Source organism: Muntiacus reevesi, unplaced genomic scaffold, assembly GCF_963930625.1.
Source record: "Muntiacus reevesi unplaced genomic scaffold, mMunRee1.1 SCAFFOLD_256, whole genome shotgun sequence".
Taxonomy (NCBI): domain Eukaryota; kingdom Metazoa; phylum Chordata; class Mammalia; order Artiodactyla; family Cervidae; genus Muntiacus; species Muntiacus reevesi.
The window spans coordinates 1-18,029 of NW_027077906.1; the positions used below are offsets into that span (position 1 = coordinate 1).

At 36.0% G+C, this 18,029-nt stretch overlaps 1 protein-coding gene across 1 annotated transcript; it reads left to right on the forward strand.

The window, feature by feature from the left end:
* Window positions 1–6,018: 6,018 nt before the first annotated feature.
* LOC136155225 (olfactory receptor 14K1-like) lies at window positions 6,019–6,930 on the forward strand. Its single transcript, XM_065917079.1, has one exon. The coding sequence runs from the start codon at window positions 6,019–6,021 to the stop codon at window positions 6,928–6,930; it is 912 nt and encodes a 303-aa protein (XP_065773151.1).
* Window positions 6,931–18,029: the final 11,099 nt, after the last annotated feature.

Below are 18,029 nucleotides of genomic sequence, written 5' to 3' on the forward strand. Positions count from 1 at the left end.
AGTCATTCCATGTTTTACCTATTGCAAATAGTGCTGCAGTGAACACTGAGGTGTATGTATCTTTTTAGATTATCTCTTTCTCTGAATATATGCCCAGGAGTGAGATTTCAGGGTGATATGGTAGCTCTATGTTTAGTTTTTTGAGGAACCTCCATACTCTTTTCCATAGTGACTGTGGAACCACATTCTAAATTCACAATTGACATTCCCAACAGCTGTGTAGGATGGTTCCCTTCTCTCCACATAATCTCTAGCATTTACTGTTTGTGGATTTTTGTTGTTGTTTGTTGTTGTTCAGTTGCAGTCATGTCTGACTCTTTTTGAACCCATGGACTGAAGTCCATAAGGCTTCCCTGTTCTTCACTATCTCCTGGAGTTTGTTCAAGCTCATGTCCATTGAGTCAGTGATGACATCCAACCATCTCATCCTCTGTTGCCCTCTTCTTTTACCTTCAATCTTGCCCAGAATCCATGTCTTTTCCAATAAGTTGATTCCTCTCTCCAGGTGGCCAAAGGATTGGAGATTCAGCTTTAGCATCAGTCCTCACAATGAATGTTGAGGGCTGATTTCCCTTAGGATTGACCGGTTGATCTTCTTGCTGTCCAAGGGACTCTCAAGATTCTTCTCCAGCACCACAATTTGAAGCCATCAGTGCTCCAATCCTCAGCCTTCTTTATAATCCAACTCTAACATTTTTACATGACTACTAGGAAAAAGCAAGAGAGTTCCAGAAAAACACCTATTTCTGCTTTATTGACTATGCCAAAGTCTTTGACTCTGTGGATCACAATAAACTGTGGAAAATTCTGAAAGAGCTGGGAATACCAGACCACCTGACCTGCCTCTTGAGAAACCTGTATGCAGGTCAGGAAGCAACAGTTAGAACTGGACATGGAATATCAGACTGGTTCCACATAGGAAAAGGAGTACGTCAAGGCTGTATATTGTCACCCTGCTTATTTAACTTATGTGCAGAGTACATCATGAGAAATGCTGGGCTGGAAGAAGCACAAACTGGAATCAAGATTGCGGGAGAAATATCAATAACCTCAGATATGCAGATGACACCACCCTTATGGCAGAAAGTGAAGAGGAACTGAAAAGTCTCTTGATGAAAGTGAAAGAAGAGAGTGGAAAAAGTTGGCTTAAAGCTCAACATTCAGAAAACTAAGATCATGGCATCTGGTCCCATCACTTCATGGGAAATAGATGGGGAGACACTGAAAATAGTGTCAGACTTTATTTTTTTGATCTCCAAGATCACTGCGGATGGTGACTGCAGTCATGAAATTAAAAGACGCTTACTCCTTGGAAGGAAGGTTATGACCAACCTAGATAGCATGCTAAGAAGCAGAGACATTACTTTGCCAACAAAGGTCTGTCTGGTCAAGGCTATGGTTTTTACAGTGGTCATGTATGGATGTGACAGTTGGACTGTGAAGAAAGCTGAGCACTGAAAAATTGATGGTTTTGAACTGTGGTGTTGGAGAAGACTTTTGAGAGTCCCTTGGGCTGCAAGAAGATCCAACCAGTCCATCTTATAGGAGATGAGTCCTGGGTGTTCACTGGAAGGACTGATGCTGAAGCTGAAACTCCAATACTTTGGCCACCTCATGTGAAGTGTTGACTCATTGTAAAAGACCCTGATGCTAGGAGGAATTGGGGGCAGGAGGAGAAGGGGACGACAGAGGATGAGATGGCTGGATAGCATCACCGACTGATGGGCATGAGTTTGAGTAAACTCCAGGAGTTGGTGATGGACAGGGAGGCCTGGCGTGCTGCAATTCATGGGGTCGCAAAGAGTCGGACATGACTGAGCCACTGAACTGAACTGAACTAGAAAAACCATAGCTTTGACTATGTGGACCTTTTCTTTTAGCAAATGAGAAGTATTGTATGACATGTCTTATATGTGGAACCTAAAAATAAATGATACAGCTGAACTTATTTACAAAACAGAAATAGACTCACAGACTTCAAGAACAAGCTTAAGGTTGCCTGGGGGAAGGATAGGGGAAGGGATAGTTGAAGAGTTTGAGATGGGCATGTATGTGCTGCTATATTTAAAATGGATAATCAATAAGGAGCACATGGAACTCTTATGTGGCAACCTGGATGGGAGGGGAGTTTGGGTAATGGATACATATATTTGTATGGCTGAGTCCCTTCACTGTTCACCAGAAATTATCACATTGTTTGTTAATCAACTATATCCCAAAATGAAATAAAATTTTTTTTTTAAAGTTTATGTGGTTAGAGTTCATGGGTCTCTCTTTTGGTTTTACCAAAAGCAACATGATATCATGAAATTAAGAGGATAAATGTATAATCTAAATGACAACTCCATGGTAAATATGAAAGTTATAACATGAGCTTGTTATGTAACAGAATCAAGATATAGACAACACAGAGGGTATTTCAGCCATGATACCTAGAGAGACCATAATGTGGAGCAAAACAATGAAAAAAGGAAGATCATTTCATGTCTATTCTAGAAGACAAGGATAACATTACATGATTAGGCTCTGAAAACATATCCCAGTTTATGACAGCAATGGAGAGACCCTGCTGAGCTTCATTATGATGCTGTTCCATGAGGAACCACAACTCTTATATGTTCATTGACATCCCTTGAGAACTACTACAGATATCAAGAATTAAGAGCTCTTGGGACATTTTTGCCCTGACATATTTGGTCATTACTGAGAGTCTGAAGAATAGTTATCCTCAATGGAGATTGGCTTATATCAAGAGAGACAGTAGAGGAAAGATCAATGGACCATTTGGTATCTCAGGAATGTAAACAAAAACTATGTTACTGATTCCTAAGTTAGAGGACAGTGTTCTAGTGTCCTTCTCCATTGAAACTGAGCTGAGATTACTAGACTTAATTTGAAGATTAGTGGACACAGACTTAAATTTAAATTTTTGCATGCTTTAGAAGCAAATGAATGGCAGGGTTGATGGAGAGGTTATTTTAATGAGACCCTATGAGACTTCATCTTTTGTCTCATTAGAGGAAAAGACAGTGGCATCAACTCTAAGATCTGAGATGGGCATTAAGTTTAGGGTCTCTAAGGCTTTAGAATCTAAGAAGTAGTACAGCTTAAACCTCCTGGGAGAAGCCAGGAGTTCCATGAAGTTCCACTTGTAACTACTTTCAAAGCTTTGTCCCTTATTGGGAAAAGCAATGCCTGAGACATAGGACATCAAGAACACTTTTTTCCCCTGGAACTTGGAGACAGTACAAAGGGAACAGTGCTGACATAAACAAGACAGAGACATTCAATCAAAATCATTGTGAGTTGGAAGGTCATGGTGGGGTTTTGAAATGGAAATGTGGAGGTTTAAATTATATTTTAGTTCACTTTCTCATCACCTTTTGTCTTCTCTCTTTTACACTATTCCCCCTACTTTTAATCAAAGGAAAAATAAATCCAATGCCTACTTTTTCTATGAGATGTTCTCTCCTATGTTATTTATCCAATTTTCTGCTATTAACACATTAACTTTTAAAATGAAATATAAAATCATGGTATTCAGTAAAATAAAATATTATTATTACAAGAGATCTTCACAAAGAGAGATTTCCTTGTCCAAAGTGCATATAAGGGAGAGAAACTTCCATGTTATCTGTTAGAAATTTTAAATGACTTGACACTTATATGAACATATTTTTATGTTAAAATATAGCTATTTATTTTCCCAATAATACACTTTTAGGATTAGATGGCTTCAGACCATTTTTATAATAAGATAAGACTAGAGAATATGAGCATTTTGGGCTTTAAATTTAATCTGCTCCAGAGAGAATCATATTAGACAATAGGAAGATTTTATGTCAAAGTGTTAACAATTATGATTGATTATAAAAAATATCAATAATGATCACAAAACCAGAATGTGTGGCTTTCAGATGTTAAAATATATATTGGTCTTATTAATTAAAAATATGTCCGCATTTTGAGGGGAAAACAGAATTGTCAGATCATATGTATATGTTTTAGTTTGTACTTTTCAGAATTAAAGATTAAGAAGAAATCAACAAAGTGACACTTGCCAAAAGTTGAGAAACCATTACACTGGAGGGTGCAGAAACAACATAAAGAAAATCAACAGAAAAACTGAGCTTAATTTTTCAGGTTGAGAGAAAGAGCATCAATATAAGCACAAGATTATGCTTTGCTTAATCATGTCCGACTCATTGCAATCACACAGACTGTAGCATGCAAGTCTCCTCCGTCCATAGGGATTCTCCAGGCAATAATACTGGAGTGGGTTGCCAAGCCCTCTTCCAGGGGATTTTCCGAACCCAGGGCTTGAACCCAGGTCTCCTGCACTGCAGGTGGATTCCTTACCATCTGAACCACCAAGGAAGCCCAATAGTACCTTTGAATCTGGCTCAATGTCTCTTGGAGAATGAATAATTTCTGCTTGGTTTCGGTCGCAAAAACATTGTTTTTGCCCTAGGACCCTCAGATAATGAAGGCACTGAAATTAAACTGAATGAGAGACTTTCCATAAGTAGAAAATTCTCAGTGGGTTAGTGATTATGAATTCCCACTGCTTTAGCTTAAAAAAAAATTCTATAGCACAGTAACATAGTATGTAAATACAACTGTTGGGGACATAAGCAATAGAGATGGACTCAGGGCCAGGGATTCGTTAGACATCTGAGAGAAGGGAATGCCTGATTAAGATGGTTTTAGGAGTAAAGAAAGAGTCCTTGATGTTTTTGTAGTTACTATCTAGTCAGAGCCTTATGTATGAAAAGTTGTGTTTTATGTGCAGAGACAGATAGATTATTATTTTTCTTAAATTAGTGAGCAACAAAAAAGCATAAGTATTGGGAAAGAAAATCGACTGCATGGCGAAGTAAAGAAATTGCAGTTGAAGTGATACTAAAGTAAAATTAGAGACTCTAAAGTTAAAAATGATCTGAGAGAAGAAAACATGACCACAGACCTTCCTCATGTTGGAGTGTATGAGTAATTTGGATGAAAAACCATGTGTGTCTTTGAAATAGGAAGACAACCTGCTTTTCTCATTAGACACAATCAACATCTCTAATGTTAGTTCTTCAGATTATTTCCTTATATAGTAGGCTATATATCTGGCTTATAGACTTAAGTTGTTCTCTTTTCATGAAAAAATGACACCATACATTTGTAAACCATTTTGTTAAAATTACCAGATTAGTTTTCTAATTTCTTTGTGCTATACTAGATATTTTCACTAAAGGGAAAATAAATTATAATATGACATTTTCACCAAATAATTATATTTTAACAAAAAGATGGAGTACAAACTTAGTGTCCTTTGATAGGAATTGAATAATAAATTGGAGTATCACCTCATAATAATGATTCTAACAGATTTCAGTATACAGTCAGCAGAAAAACCCACACCAAAATCACATCAACCAAGATAATATTTATGCACAAAAGTGTCCATTCTCTTCATATTATCACACGGTCAATTCTTAAATTCCTATTAGAAATAAACTTAGTCAGAAGTAATTTTAAATAATTAGAGAGAGAAGTAAGAGGGGAATTTATTCCTTCACAATAAATTTAAGTTAAGTTATATTGAACTGTGCTGTGCCATGCTAAGTTGCGTCAGTCGTGTCCGACTCTGTGCGACCCTATGAACAGTAGCCAGCCAGGCTCCTTGGTCCATGGGATTCTGCAGGCAAGAATACTGGAGTGGGTAGCCTTTCCCTTCTCCAGGGGGGCTTCCAGACCCAGGGTTTGAACCAGCATGTCTTACATCTAACTTGCATTGTGTTTATCACTATGAAGCCCCATATTGAATTGTAATACCTATAATTTTATAACTCAGGCAGCTATAAATATGACTATGAATACGGCATTTAAAAACTTTCTGTCTAGCACATAATTGTCAAAGAAAATATATTTCAAAAATAAAGAAACAATAGACATTTCATTTGTTATATTAATATAATTTTTTTAATAGGTGGCTTATACTTTTAAAATACGATGAATCAAACACTGACAATGGAATTCATGCTTGTGAGATTTACTGAGAATCAGATGCTACTGAGGCTGCAGGCTGGGCTCTTCTCACTGATCTACCTAGTATCTATGTTGGAGAATTTAATTATCATCTTCCTCACAATTCTTGACCAACACCTCCACACACCAATGTACTTTTTCCTCAGGCATTTGTCCTTTTTAGATCTGTGCCTTATTTCTACCACAGTCCCCAAATTTATTTTCAACTGCATCACCTTCACTGAGTCCATCTCTTACGTGGAATGTGTGTTACAGCTTTTCCTGGTAGTACTAACGGCTGGGTCAGAGACTGGTATTCTCACTGTGATGTCCTATGACCGCTATGTTGCCATCTGTCGCCCTCTGCATTATGAGGCTGTCATGAGCAAAAGGACCTGTGTCCAGTTGATGGCTGTGTCCTGGTTCAACGGTGGATCCTTGGGAATACTGTACTCCACTGGGACATTCTCTTTGAATTTTTGTGGGTCCAATAAGATACATCAGTTCTTTTGTGATGTTCCTGCCTTACTAAAACTCACTTGTTCTCAAGAACATGCAACTATTACTGTCAGTGTGACCGTTGGGGTCTGTTATGCATTTTCATGTTTAGTTTGCATTGCGGTCTCCTATGTCTATATTTTTTCCACTGTGTTGAAGATCCGAACCAGAGTGAACCAGTCCAAAGCCTTTGCTACCTGCCTGCCTCACCTCGTTGTTGTGAGTGCATTCCTTTTAACGGGTGCTGTTGCTTATTTAAAGCCACCATCCAACAGTCCTTCTTTTCTAGACTTGCTGCTGTCTGTGTTCTATTCTGTGGTACCCCCAACCTTGAACCCTGTTATCTACTGTCTGAAGAATAAGGACATTAAATCAGCTCTAGTAAAGTCCTGTGAAATGTTAAAAGCAGTGGAGTAATGAAAAGATGATAAAAGTTGAAGTTAGGAAGTAGGATTTTCTTTTTTGTTCTGCCATTAACAAGCTGTTTGAAATTGTTTCTATTAAAGAATTCTGATCAATAAAGGATAATATATTTATAATTTTCACAAATGTACACTAGTATTTTTAAAATTGAGATATAATTGACATGTATTCTTATATTAGTTTCAAGAACAAAACATAGTGATTCTATACTTGTATCGGTTGCAAAATCATCACTACAATAAGTTTAGTTAGCATCCTTATCCATATGTAATTACACATTGTTTTCTCTTGTGATGAAAAAAATTAAGATCCACTTTCTTAGTACTTTCAAGTATATAATGCAACTTTATCAATTATAGTCACCATGTTGTACACTATATCCCCATGAATTATTTATTTTAGAAGTGGGAGGTTGTGTGTTTGATAAATGTTTACCCATTTTGCACACCCTACTCAGTCCTCTGGCAATTACAAATTTGCTTTCTGTATCTATCAGCTTGGGGCTTCCCTTATAGCTCAGTTAGTAAAAAATCTGCCTGTAATGCAGGAAATGTGGGTTCAATCTCTGGGTTAGGAAGATCTCCTGGAGAAAGAAATGGTAACCCACCCCAGTATTCTTGCCTGGAGAATCCCATAGACAGAGGAACCCGGCTGGCTCCTGGGGTCCATGGGGTCTCAAGAGTCAAACATGACTTAGCAACTAAACTCCCTCTATGAGCTTATTTTGTTGTTATTGTTTAGGTTCCACCTTCAGTGAAGTCATACTCTGTCTGATATGTCACCTAACAGAATGCCTTCCATGATTCATGATGTTGAAAATGGAAAGATTTTATTATTTTAACAGCTGAATTGTTTTTCACCTCGTTTTCCTGGCATTACTTTGTCTTTACTTATGTCATATGTATGCAATGTATGACTTTTGGCTCTTTATTCTGTTTATGCTTGTATAAGCTCCAACGTATTCCTCTTGTGTGATTTTATAATAACTCTTCATACTCAGAGAGAATATGTTATTCTTTCTTTACTGTGAAATAATTATCTTTCTCCATACAATTTTTATATAATTTTAAAAAGTAGCCTACCAACTTTCTCAGAACATAAGATAGGTTGATTTTTATATACATTCTCATTAAATCTATTACCTGGGAAAATTTTTAATCTTTACCTATTGGATTTTCTAATCTATAAACTATTCATTTTCATTTGCCTTGTTACATAAGTAAATTATTTCCTTCTTGCTTAAAACTCATTCTTTCAAAGGGACACATTGTCTTTAAGACATGTTGGTTTTGGTTTTGTGAGCTTTTTGTTTGTTTTCTCTTAGGACTCTTTGTGACTCTATGGACTATAGCCTACCACGCTTCTCTGTCCATGAGATTCTTCAGGAAAGAATACTGGAGTGGATTGCCATGCCCTCCTTCAGGGGATCTTCCCAACTCAGGAATCGAACCCACACCTCTTATGTCTCCTGCATTGGCAGGCGAGTTCTTTACCACTAGTGACCTCTGGGAAACCCATTCTCCATAGCAGCTGTACAAATTTACATGCCCACCAACAGTGTAGGAGGGTTCCGTTTTCTCCCCACCCTCTACAGCATTTATTGTTTATAGAGTTTTTGATGATGGTCATTCTCATTGGTGTGAGGTCATATCTCATTATAGTTTTAATTTGCATTTCTCTGATAATTAGAGCTACTGAGCATCTTTTCATGTAACTCTTGGCTATCTGTATGTCTTCTTTGAAGAAATGTTTATTTTGATATTCCTTCATTTTTTGATTGCTTCCTTTTGTACATTGAGTGGGATGGGCTGTTTGTATATTTTGAAGATTAATCCCTTGTCAGTCATTTCATTTGCAAATATTTTCTCCCATTCTTAGCTGTCTTTTTCACTTTGCTTATGGTTTCCTTTGCCAAGCAAAAGCTTTTATTTAGCTATGTCTCATTTTATAATTATTATTTTTATTTTTATTACTCTAAGAGGTGGATCAAAAATATCTAGCTTCAATTTATGTCAGGGAGTATTCTTCTTATGTTTTCCTCTATGAGATTTATAGTGTCTGGTCTTAGATTTAGGTCTTTAATCCATTTTGAGTTTATTTTTATGTATGGTGTTAAAAAGTGTTCTAATTTTTTTCTTTTATATTATTTTCTTTATTTTTTTTCCATTTTTTTTTTTAGTTGGAAGCTAATTACTTTACAATATTGTAGTGGTCTTAAAATTAGAATTGTCACTCCATTTACTTGTGGCTTCCCTTATTGTTAACTAGAAATATATTTATCTAAATGGTGAAACAAATCTTTTTCATTTCAGTGTTTTGTCCTTTGCTTCCTACTCCTGGGGCTTCCCTGCTGGCTCAGAGGGTAAAGAGTCTGCCTGCAATGTGGGAGACCTGGCTTCGATCCCTGGGTCAAGAAGATGCCCTGGAGAAGGAGATGGCAACCCACTCCAGTATTCTTGCCTGGAGAATCCCCATGGAAAGAGGAACCTGGTGGGTTACAGTTCATAGGGTCGCAAAGAGTTGGACACGACTGAGCGACTTCACTTTCAGTTTATTACTCTTAATTTTTTTTTAAGTTAATTCAGTTTTTCAATCTGGGTTCAATTTTTGTTATATACATCTTCAAAAGATCTTTGCTAGGCCTGACAGTGGCATTCATTATTTCATTTGCCAGAAATTGGCATATTGCCCTATACTAGCTGCAAAGGAACCTCGACTCAGCATTTTTTCCAGAAAATATAGAGGAACTGTGGAAGAAACAGGAAAACTGGTCACTACTAGGCTTTTTAAAAATATATATATTTATTTATTTGGCTTTGCCAGGTCTTATTTGCCACACTTGGGGTCTTTATTTTAGTTTTGTCACTCTGAATCTGCATGCGGATGCTCTTGTGGCAAGTGTGATCTAGTTACTAGGCTCCAAATGGGGTTTTCACATTGCTGAGGGGACTGCTTTCTATGCAGGAGAAAGGAAATATAAAAATATTCTGGTCAAACATAGCATTAATAGAAACATAAATGTCTGGTTTGCTGACAGGGCATTGTGGGTAGGGGTAGCTTCATTTTGGGCCCAGAAAGTTATTTCAACACCACTAGTTTATCATTATCTTTCTAATGTGCTATAATATGTAAAATATGCCTAGCCCAAAGGATAAATTTATAAAATCCTAAAAGTAAATTTGCAAATAATATATGCAAGCTATTTGAAAATCATTACACATATTTTTGTGAACATATTTCAATAGCAATTAAAATAAATGAATAAAATCTCCAGTGATGCTTGAGAGGATATAATTATTAAAAAGCATACATTTATTGTAAATTATAAAGAGTTCTTTTTATTTTTTACAGTAGAATTGGGAAATATCAATATTATAATTCAATAATATCTTAAATATATAAAGAGCTGTAAAATTAAATTAATAGGTGAAAATAATATCTCACAGTACAAAACAAAGTATTGGATATAAAGAAATAATTCAAAAGTATAGTGGACAATATACACATAAAAATCCAAAAATATTAAGCAAATAAATTTGAATATTTTAATAAAGTTTTTCCTCATTTTTTAATTGACAAATATTTTAGATCCTTTAATAATGTGTCTGCATCAGATGACACTCAAGAACCTGGATAGAGCTCTGTCTTCCTGACAATTACATTACAAAAGATGATTCTAGACCACTGAGTAAGACATTTCTGGATTGTGAAACTGGCAAAAGTCTTATTTATCAATTAAATGTTTTAATGGATTTGAAAAGATCAGAGAAAGAAATTTGGAAGAGAATGTGATAAGTTGCTTCACTTATTTTCAAAAGGGTTAATTAAGCTTCTTTTTTAAAATTTATATTTATTTTTACATTATACATGTCACACAATTCAATATACTATCTTATTTGCCTTGTAATCTAATTTAAATCTCACCTTCTCCATAAAATCTGTTTTTATTATGGTAGACACATATGAGGTACCAAAACCCAGATGCTGTAATTCATAACTTTTCTCTCCTCTTACTTCTTAAGTGCTCTGCTAATTGCATTGGGACACATGAATGAATAAGATTTGCGGAAAAGACATTTAACTTCTTAAAGAATTTATAATTGTGTGAATTTAATCCTACTAAAGTTAAATAAAACAGAAAATATAATGAAATATGCACCATCATTTATATCATTTGATGAAGCTCAGTGAGATTTTCTATATTAATTCACTTTAAAAGGAAGTATGGTATGGTGGCTTAAAGTGAGAAAGTGTTACTAGTTCTGGGGCTACAGAGATTTAGATACCCAAATTTAACAATCAAAGCTGCCTTTAACTCCTCTCCTGAGAACCTTGCTTACTTGGTTCTTTTCTTTAAATAAAGATCTGAAACCGTATAGAAATAGTTTCAGCAAATGCAGAAATTTGAGAATACATTTTCAGATATGGTACCATGCACAGACATTTTTTTTTTCACTATCCACAAAGCATACATGCTCCAAAAGGAAAGCAAATCTTAAGATCTAGCTAACAATAGACTTTCTTATCTGATCTAGTAAGTATAAACATTGGTCTATCATATAGATAAATTTTTTAAAAAAATTAACATATTCCTAGATTACTCATCTTACCTAAAGATGAGAAAAATCTACTCTAGAGCAGGATGTGAGTGGCAAGCATATTGGACTATGAGGTTTATAAAGTCTTTTAATGTCTCACCATTTGCCTGTGTACTTCTCAAATTCAATGCTAACAGATGGACAGAGTTCGTGTCTACACAAGATTATTATTTCAAAGACTCTGACTAGATTTACCAACACTCAATTTGATACCCATCCTGGTTTATGATATCCATCCTTAATTGAATGAATATAAAAATGTAAATGGGCTTTGAAGGCAAAAAATGTTCCCATGCTTATTTAGTTTTTAGTCAAAATTTAAACCATACACTTGAATACACTCATGCATGTTCTGAGAAAATTTCATTCCACAATCTGACCACTAAGTCCTGGCTTATTAAAAACAGTTTATTTATAAAAGGTCCAATACTTAGCTTGGATATTTGATGAGACTGAGACAATCAACCAAGAGTTCTATCTCTGAATGTGACCACTTACAGATCTCATTCTTGACTAATGTTCTCAGCTCTTAAAGCCTCTCTTTTCTTTGTGTTAGAGTTAGTTTAAATATAACTGTCTATCTGTTCTATCCATTCATCTATCTATTTATGTAGAAAGAAAGTCTGATCAAATTAAATATATAAGTAAAATGAGCCCTTAGTGAAATAAGCCCATGGCATACACTGTATACACTGAGTAATAAGTGTTGATGACACTGGCACTAGTACTGAATATTTAAAATTAAAAAAAGTTATTTAAAAGCTTCAGATAAAAACTTTTAAAAATTATTTCATATATCTTACTCAATTTTAAGTGAAGGAATTGCTGGTGAGAAAATTAAAGTAGATTTCTTGATGCATGAGGAAGAAAGTAAATTAGTCTTGAAAAATTTGTCTGTCCAGTACTTACTTATACAATCAGGACTCCATGGTATCCTCTAATTTAGATCACAGCATTTAGTTCCAATCTGAATGCTTAGTCAAAATCTTTGAAATCTCTGGATAACCTTAAAAGTCCTGTGCATACCTTTTTGAACTAAGGGCAAGTAAATATTAATTAGTCTGTGCTCCTTTCAATTGTGTGTGTGTGAGCGAAAGTTGCTCAGTCATTTCCAACTCTTTGCAATCCCATGGCCTGCCAGCTCCTCTGTCCATGGGATTCTCCAGGCAAAAATACTGGACTGGGTAAACATTGACTTCTCTGGGGGATCCTCCCAACCTAGGAAATGAACCAAGGTCTGCTGCATGGCATGCATATTTTTCTTCTTCTTCTTCTTTTTTTTTTTTTTTCCATTTATTTTTATTAGTTGGAGGCTAATTGTAAAGTAATTAGCCTCCAACTAATAAAAATATTACCAGCTGAGCTACCAGGGAAGCCTTGTTTCAACTATATTTAATATCAAATATGTCATCCTAAGACATGGGAATGCCAGACCAACTTATCTGCCTCCTGAGAAACCTGTAAGCAGGTCAAGAAGCAGCAATTAGAACCGAAGATGAAACAACAGACTGGTTCAAAATTGGGAAAGGAGTGCATCAAGGCTGCGTATTGTCACCCTGTTTATGTAACTTATATGCAGAGTACATCAAGTGAAATGCTGGGCTGGATGAATCACAAGTTGGAATCAAGATTGTCAGAAGAACTATCAATAACCTCAGATATGCAGATTACACCACCTTTATGGCAGAAAGCAAAGAGGAACTAAAGAGCCTCTTGATGAAGGAGAAAGAGGAGAGTGTAAACCTGGCTTAAAACTCAAGTTTCAAAAACTAAGATCATGGCATTGGGTCCCATCACTTCATGGCAAATAGATAGGGAAACAATGGAAAGAGTGACAGATTTTATTTTCTTGGGCTCCAAAATCACTGCAGATGGCTACTGCAGCCATGAAATTAAAAGATGCCAGCTTCTTGGAAGAAAAGCTACGACAAACCTAGACAGCTTATTAAAAAACATATTACATACTAAAATGCATATTAAATAGACAGCATATTACTTTGCCAACAAAGGTTCATATAGTCAAAGCTATGGTTTTTCTAGTAGTCATGTATGGATATGAGAATTGGACCAAAAACAAGACTGAGTTCCAAATAATTGATGCTTTTGAACTCTGGTGTTGGAGAAAACTCTTAAGTCCTTTGGACAGCAAGGAGATCAAACAAATCAATCCAAAAGGAAATCAATCTTCAATATTCATTAGATGGAAACTCCAATACTTTGGTCACCTGATGAGAGAGCCAACTCATTGGAAAAGACCCCGATGCTGGGAAAGAGAAGACAGGAGGAGAAGGGGATGATAGAGGATGAGGTGGTTGGATGGCATCACTGACTCAATGGACGCAAGTTTGAGCAAGCTCAGGGAGAAGAAGAAAGACAGGGAACACTAGTGTGCTGCTGTCCATGGGGTTGCTAAGAGTGGACATGGGCAGGAGGGGAGTGCTATGAATCAGGAGATTGGGATTGACGTATTGCACTGCCATGTGTAAAACAAATAGCTAATGGAAACCTACTGTATAGCACAGCTCAGTGTTCAGTGGTGACCTAGAATGGTGGGATGGGCTTGGGTGGGAGGAGATATATGTATATATATAGATGATCTACTTTGCTGTGCAATTGAAATTAACACAATATCATAAAACAACAACTGTTGCTGTTCAGTCACTAAGCCATGTCTGGCTCTGCAACTCTGTAAAAGAAGCACATTATAAAAGTGGCAACATCTGCATATATGAAGTTGTTATTTCTCCTTGCAACCTTGATTCCAGCTTGTGAGCTATCCAGCACAAGATTTCGTATGATGTGCTCTGCATATAAGTTAAATAATCAGGGTGACAATATTACAGCTTTGATGTACTCCTTTCCCAATTCTTTTGTTGTTGTTGTTGTTGTTTTTTCCCATTTATTTTTATTAATTGGAGGCTAATTACTTTACAATATTGTAGTGGTTTTTGCCATACATTGATATGAATCAGCCATGGATTTACATGTGTTCCCCATCCTGAACCCCCCTCCCACCTCCCTCCCCACCCCATCCCTCTGGGTCATCCCAGTGCACCAGCCCTGAGCACTTGTCTCATGTATCCAACCTGGGCTGGTGATCTGTTTCACCCTAACTCCTAGAGGAGAACATAGGCAAAACACTCTCCGACATAAATCACAGCAAGATCCTCTATGAACCACCTCCCAGAATATTGGAAATAAAAGCAAAAATAAACAAATGGGACCTAATGAAACTTAAAAGCTTTTGCACAACAAAGGAAACTATAAGCAAGGTGAAAAGACAGCCTTCAGAATGGGAGAAAATAATAGCAAATGAAACAACAGACAAAGGATTAATCTCAAAAATATACAAGCAACTCCTGAAGCTCAATTCCAGAAAAATAAATGACCCAGTCAAAAAATGGGCCAAAGATCTAAAGAGACATTTCTCCAAAGAAGACATACAGATGGCTAACAAACACATGAAAAGATGCTCAACGTCACTCATTATTAGAGAAATGCAAATCAAAACCACAATGAGGTACCATTACACACCAGTCAGGATGGCTGCTATCCAAAAGTCTATAAGCAATACATGCTGGAGAGGGTGTGGAGAAAAGGGAACCCTCTTACACTGTTGGTGGGAATGCAAACTAGTACAGCCACTATGGAGAACAGTGTGGAGATTCCTTAAAAAACTGGAAACTGAACTGCCATATGACCCAGCAATCCCACTTCTGGGCATACACACCAAGGAAACCAGATCTGAAAGAGACACGTGCACCTCAATATTCATCGCAGCACTGTTTATAATAGCCAGGACATGGAAGCAACCTAGATGTCCATCAGCAGACGAATGGATAAGGAAGCTGTGGTACATATACACCATGGAATATTACTCAGCCGTTAAAAACAATTCATTTGAATCAGTCCTTTCCCAATTTTGAATCAGCCCATTGTTCCATGTCCAGTTCTAATTGTTGCTTCTTGACCTGCATACAGGTTTCTCAGGAGGCAAGTCAGATGGTCTAGTACTCCCATCTCTTTAAGAATATTCCACAGTTTGTTTTGACCCACATAGTCAAAGGCTTTAGTGTAGTCAATGAAGCAGAAATAGAGGATTTTTTTTTTAATACCTTGCTTTTTCTATGATACAGCATATGTTGGCAACTGCTGAAGTAAAGTTTTTTTTATAAAGAAGAAATGAGGAAAGAATTGATATGGAAAGCTCTTGATGATAATCATGTAATGTCATTTTAGATCAGCTTTGTTTTGGTTTGTTGATCTTCTGAACAGAGCAATAGTCACATCATTTCTAGTGGCTAATGACCTTAGATTAATGCATAGTATTCTTGAGATCTCAATTTGCAGAACCCAGTTTCAAGTTCGAGGTTTTACTAGATAATCATTTACTTAAACTAGACTTGATCAGGTATTATGAATGCCAACCACTCGTTACTATTACAATAATGATAATAATGACTAAGGTAATACATTTTGAATTTGGTGTTTTTTGTGATTTAGAGATTTATCTAAGATTTTATATTTAAATTGATCTATGAGAAACTATTGAAAAGTAGGCAATTAAAAATATTTTTCACAAAGATTTAAGGAGTCATTAACTTGAGAGCTTATAATTTTGTTAAGTTTATTTTTAATTGAAGGACGGTTGCTTTACAATATTGGTTTGACTTCTGCCATACATCATATGAATTAGCCATTGGTATATATATATTGCTTCCCTCTTTAACCTCCCTCCCACCTCCCATTCTTTCTACCCCTCTAGGTTGTCACAGAGCCCCAGTTTGAGTTCCCTGAGTCATACGCAAATTTCCATTGGGCTGTATATTTTACATATATAGTGTACATGCTTTCGTGCTACTCTCTCTATTCATCACACCCTCTCCTTCAACTCCCCTCCCCACACTCTTGCCCATAAGTGTGTTCTCTATGTCAGTGTTTCCATTGCTGAGCTGCAAAAAGGTTCATCAGTACCATCTTTCTAGATTCCATATATATGAGTTAATATATGGTATTTATTTTCTCTTTCTGACACTTCACTCTGTATTCTAGGCTCTAGGTTCATCCACCTCATTAGAACTGATTCAAATGCATTCACTGTTATAGCTAAGTGAGAGCTGATAACATGTTATTAAAGCCTCCACCGAAGCAAGATTTGGGGAAAAAAAGAAAACTCTTCTAGAATAAAGAAAATATTAGAGATCTGTATAGTTTTGTCTCTAAAGCAAATTGAGAAGCAATGAGATTTGCTCATTTGTCTGTGTTTGTACTTAATAAGCCCAGTCTAGTCCCGATTCTTTCAGAATTTTGTTAGCTAAAAATAATGGCAAGTGACAAAGCTTACCAGTTGTTTTGAAATTTCTCTTTTATGTTAACAGAATACATTCTGTCTTCTGTCTTCTCCGAGAAGGAAATTTTTATCCTCCTTGAAATACAAACTTGTCAACATAATTTTACCTAGACAATTTTACTTCTTTCTTTTACAGTGAAGATTTCTTCTCTTAAGAAAAACTCCCTAACCTCAAACAGATATGCGATTAAGTAAATAGAGTGATTATGGGTAATGTGGGCTTGTGTGAGTGACTGTGAAGTGAATCAGGTCTTTCTAATTTTGTTAACACTTTCTTTTCTAATTTTTATTTTCTATTACAATTGCATTTCTAAGTATGTCTTATGACATATCCTTTATTTCTCTCATCTACCTATTTTTCTCTTCATTAAAGTGAAAAGTGAAAATGCTAGTCTGTCAGTCCTGCCCAACTCTTAACAACCCTGTGGACTTGTCGCAAAGGGTCCAAAAGCCTAGCCTGCCAGGCTTCTCTGATCATAGAATTCTCTAGGCAAAAATACTGGAGTGGGTAGCCGCTCCCTTCAGGGGATTTTCCTCACTCAGGGATCAAACCCAGGTCTCCTGCATTGCAGGCAGATTCTTTACCATCTAAACCACCAGGAAAGCTATGGAGATGATTAAACTGATTATTATATATGTCATTACTTTTACTACACTGAACTTTGCACTAATACTGAATTTCCAACTATTATTGCTTCATTCTCAAATGTGTCTTGCTTACAAACATACATTTGAGGTTAAAACATCTGTTTACACACACACAAAAGTTCTATAATATACTGACATAAAATATTTAAATAAATTGGCAATACAGAAATTTGAATTGCCATTTGGTACTGCATAGTGTAAATCAATCTCACTGTAGGTATACAATTTTGATATGCAATAAAACTTCATTAATTTATATGTGCTGTTGAACAAGAGAGATAATATCACCACTTATTCTCAATTGAAGAAAGCTCTCACTGTATAGGCAGTCTTTACTCATTAGAAACTGATAAAGCAGGTAAACTTCAGAAAATTATGTCTTGAAGAGCTTTCAAAAAGTTAAATGTGCATTCTGCCAAAAAAAAAAAAGCTTCAAAGAAATCTGTTAACGTTACTAAATTTATTTATTCCATAGCAAGTGTGGTAGAGACAAGAAA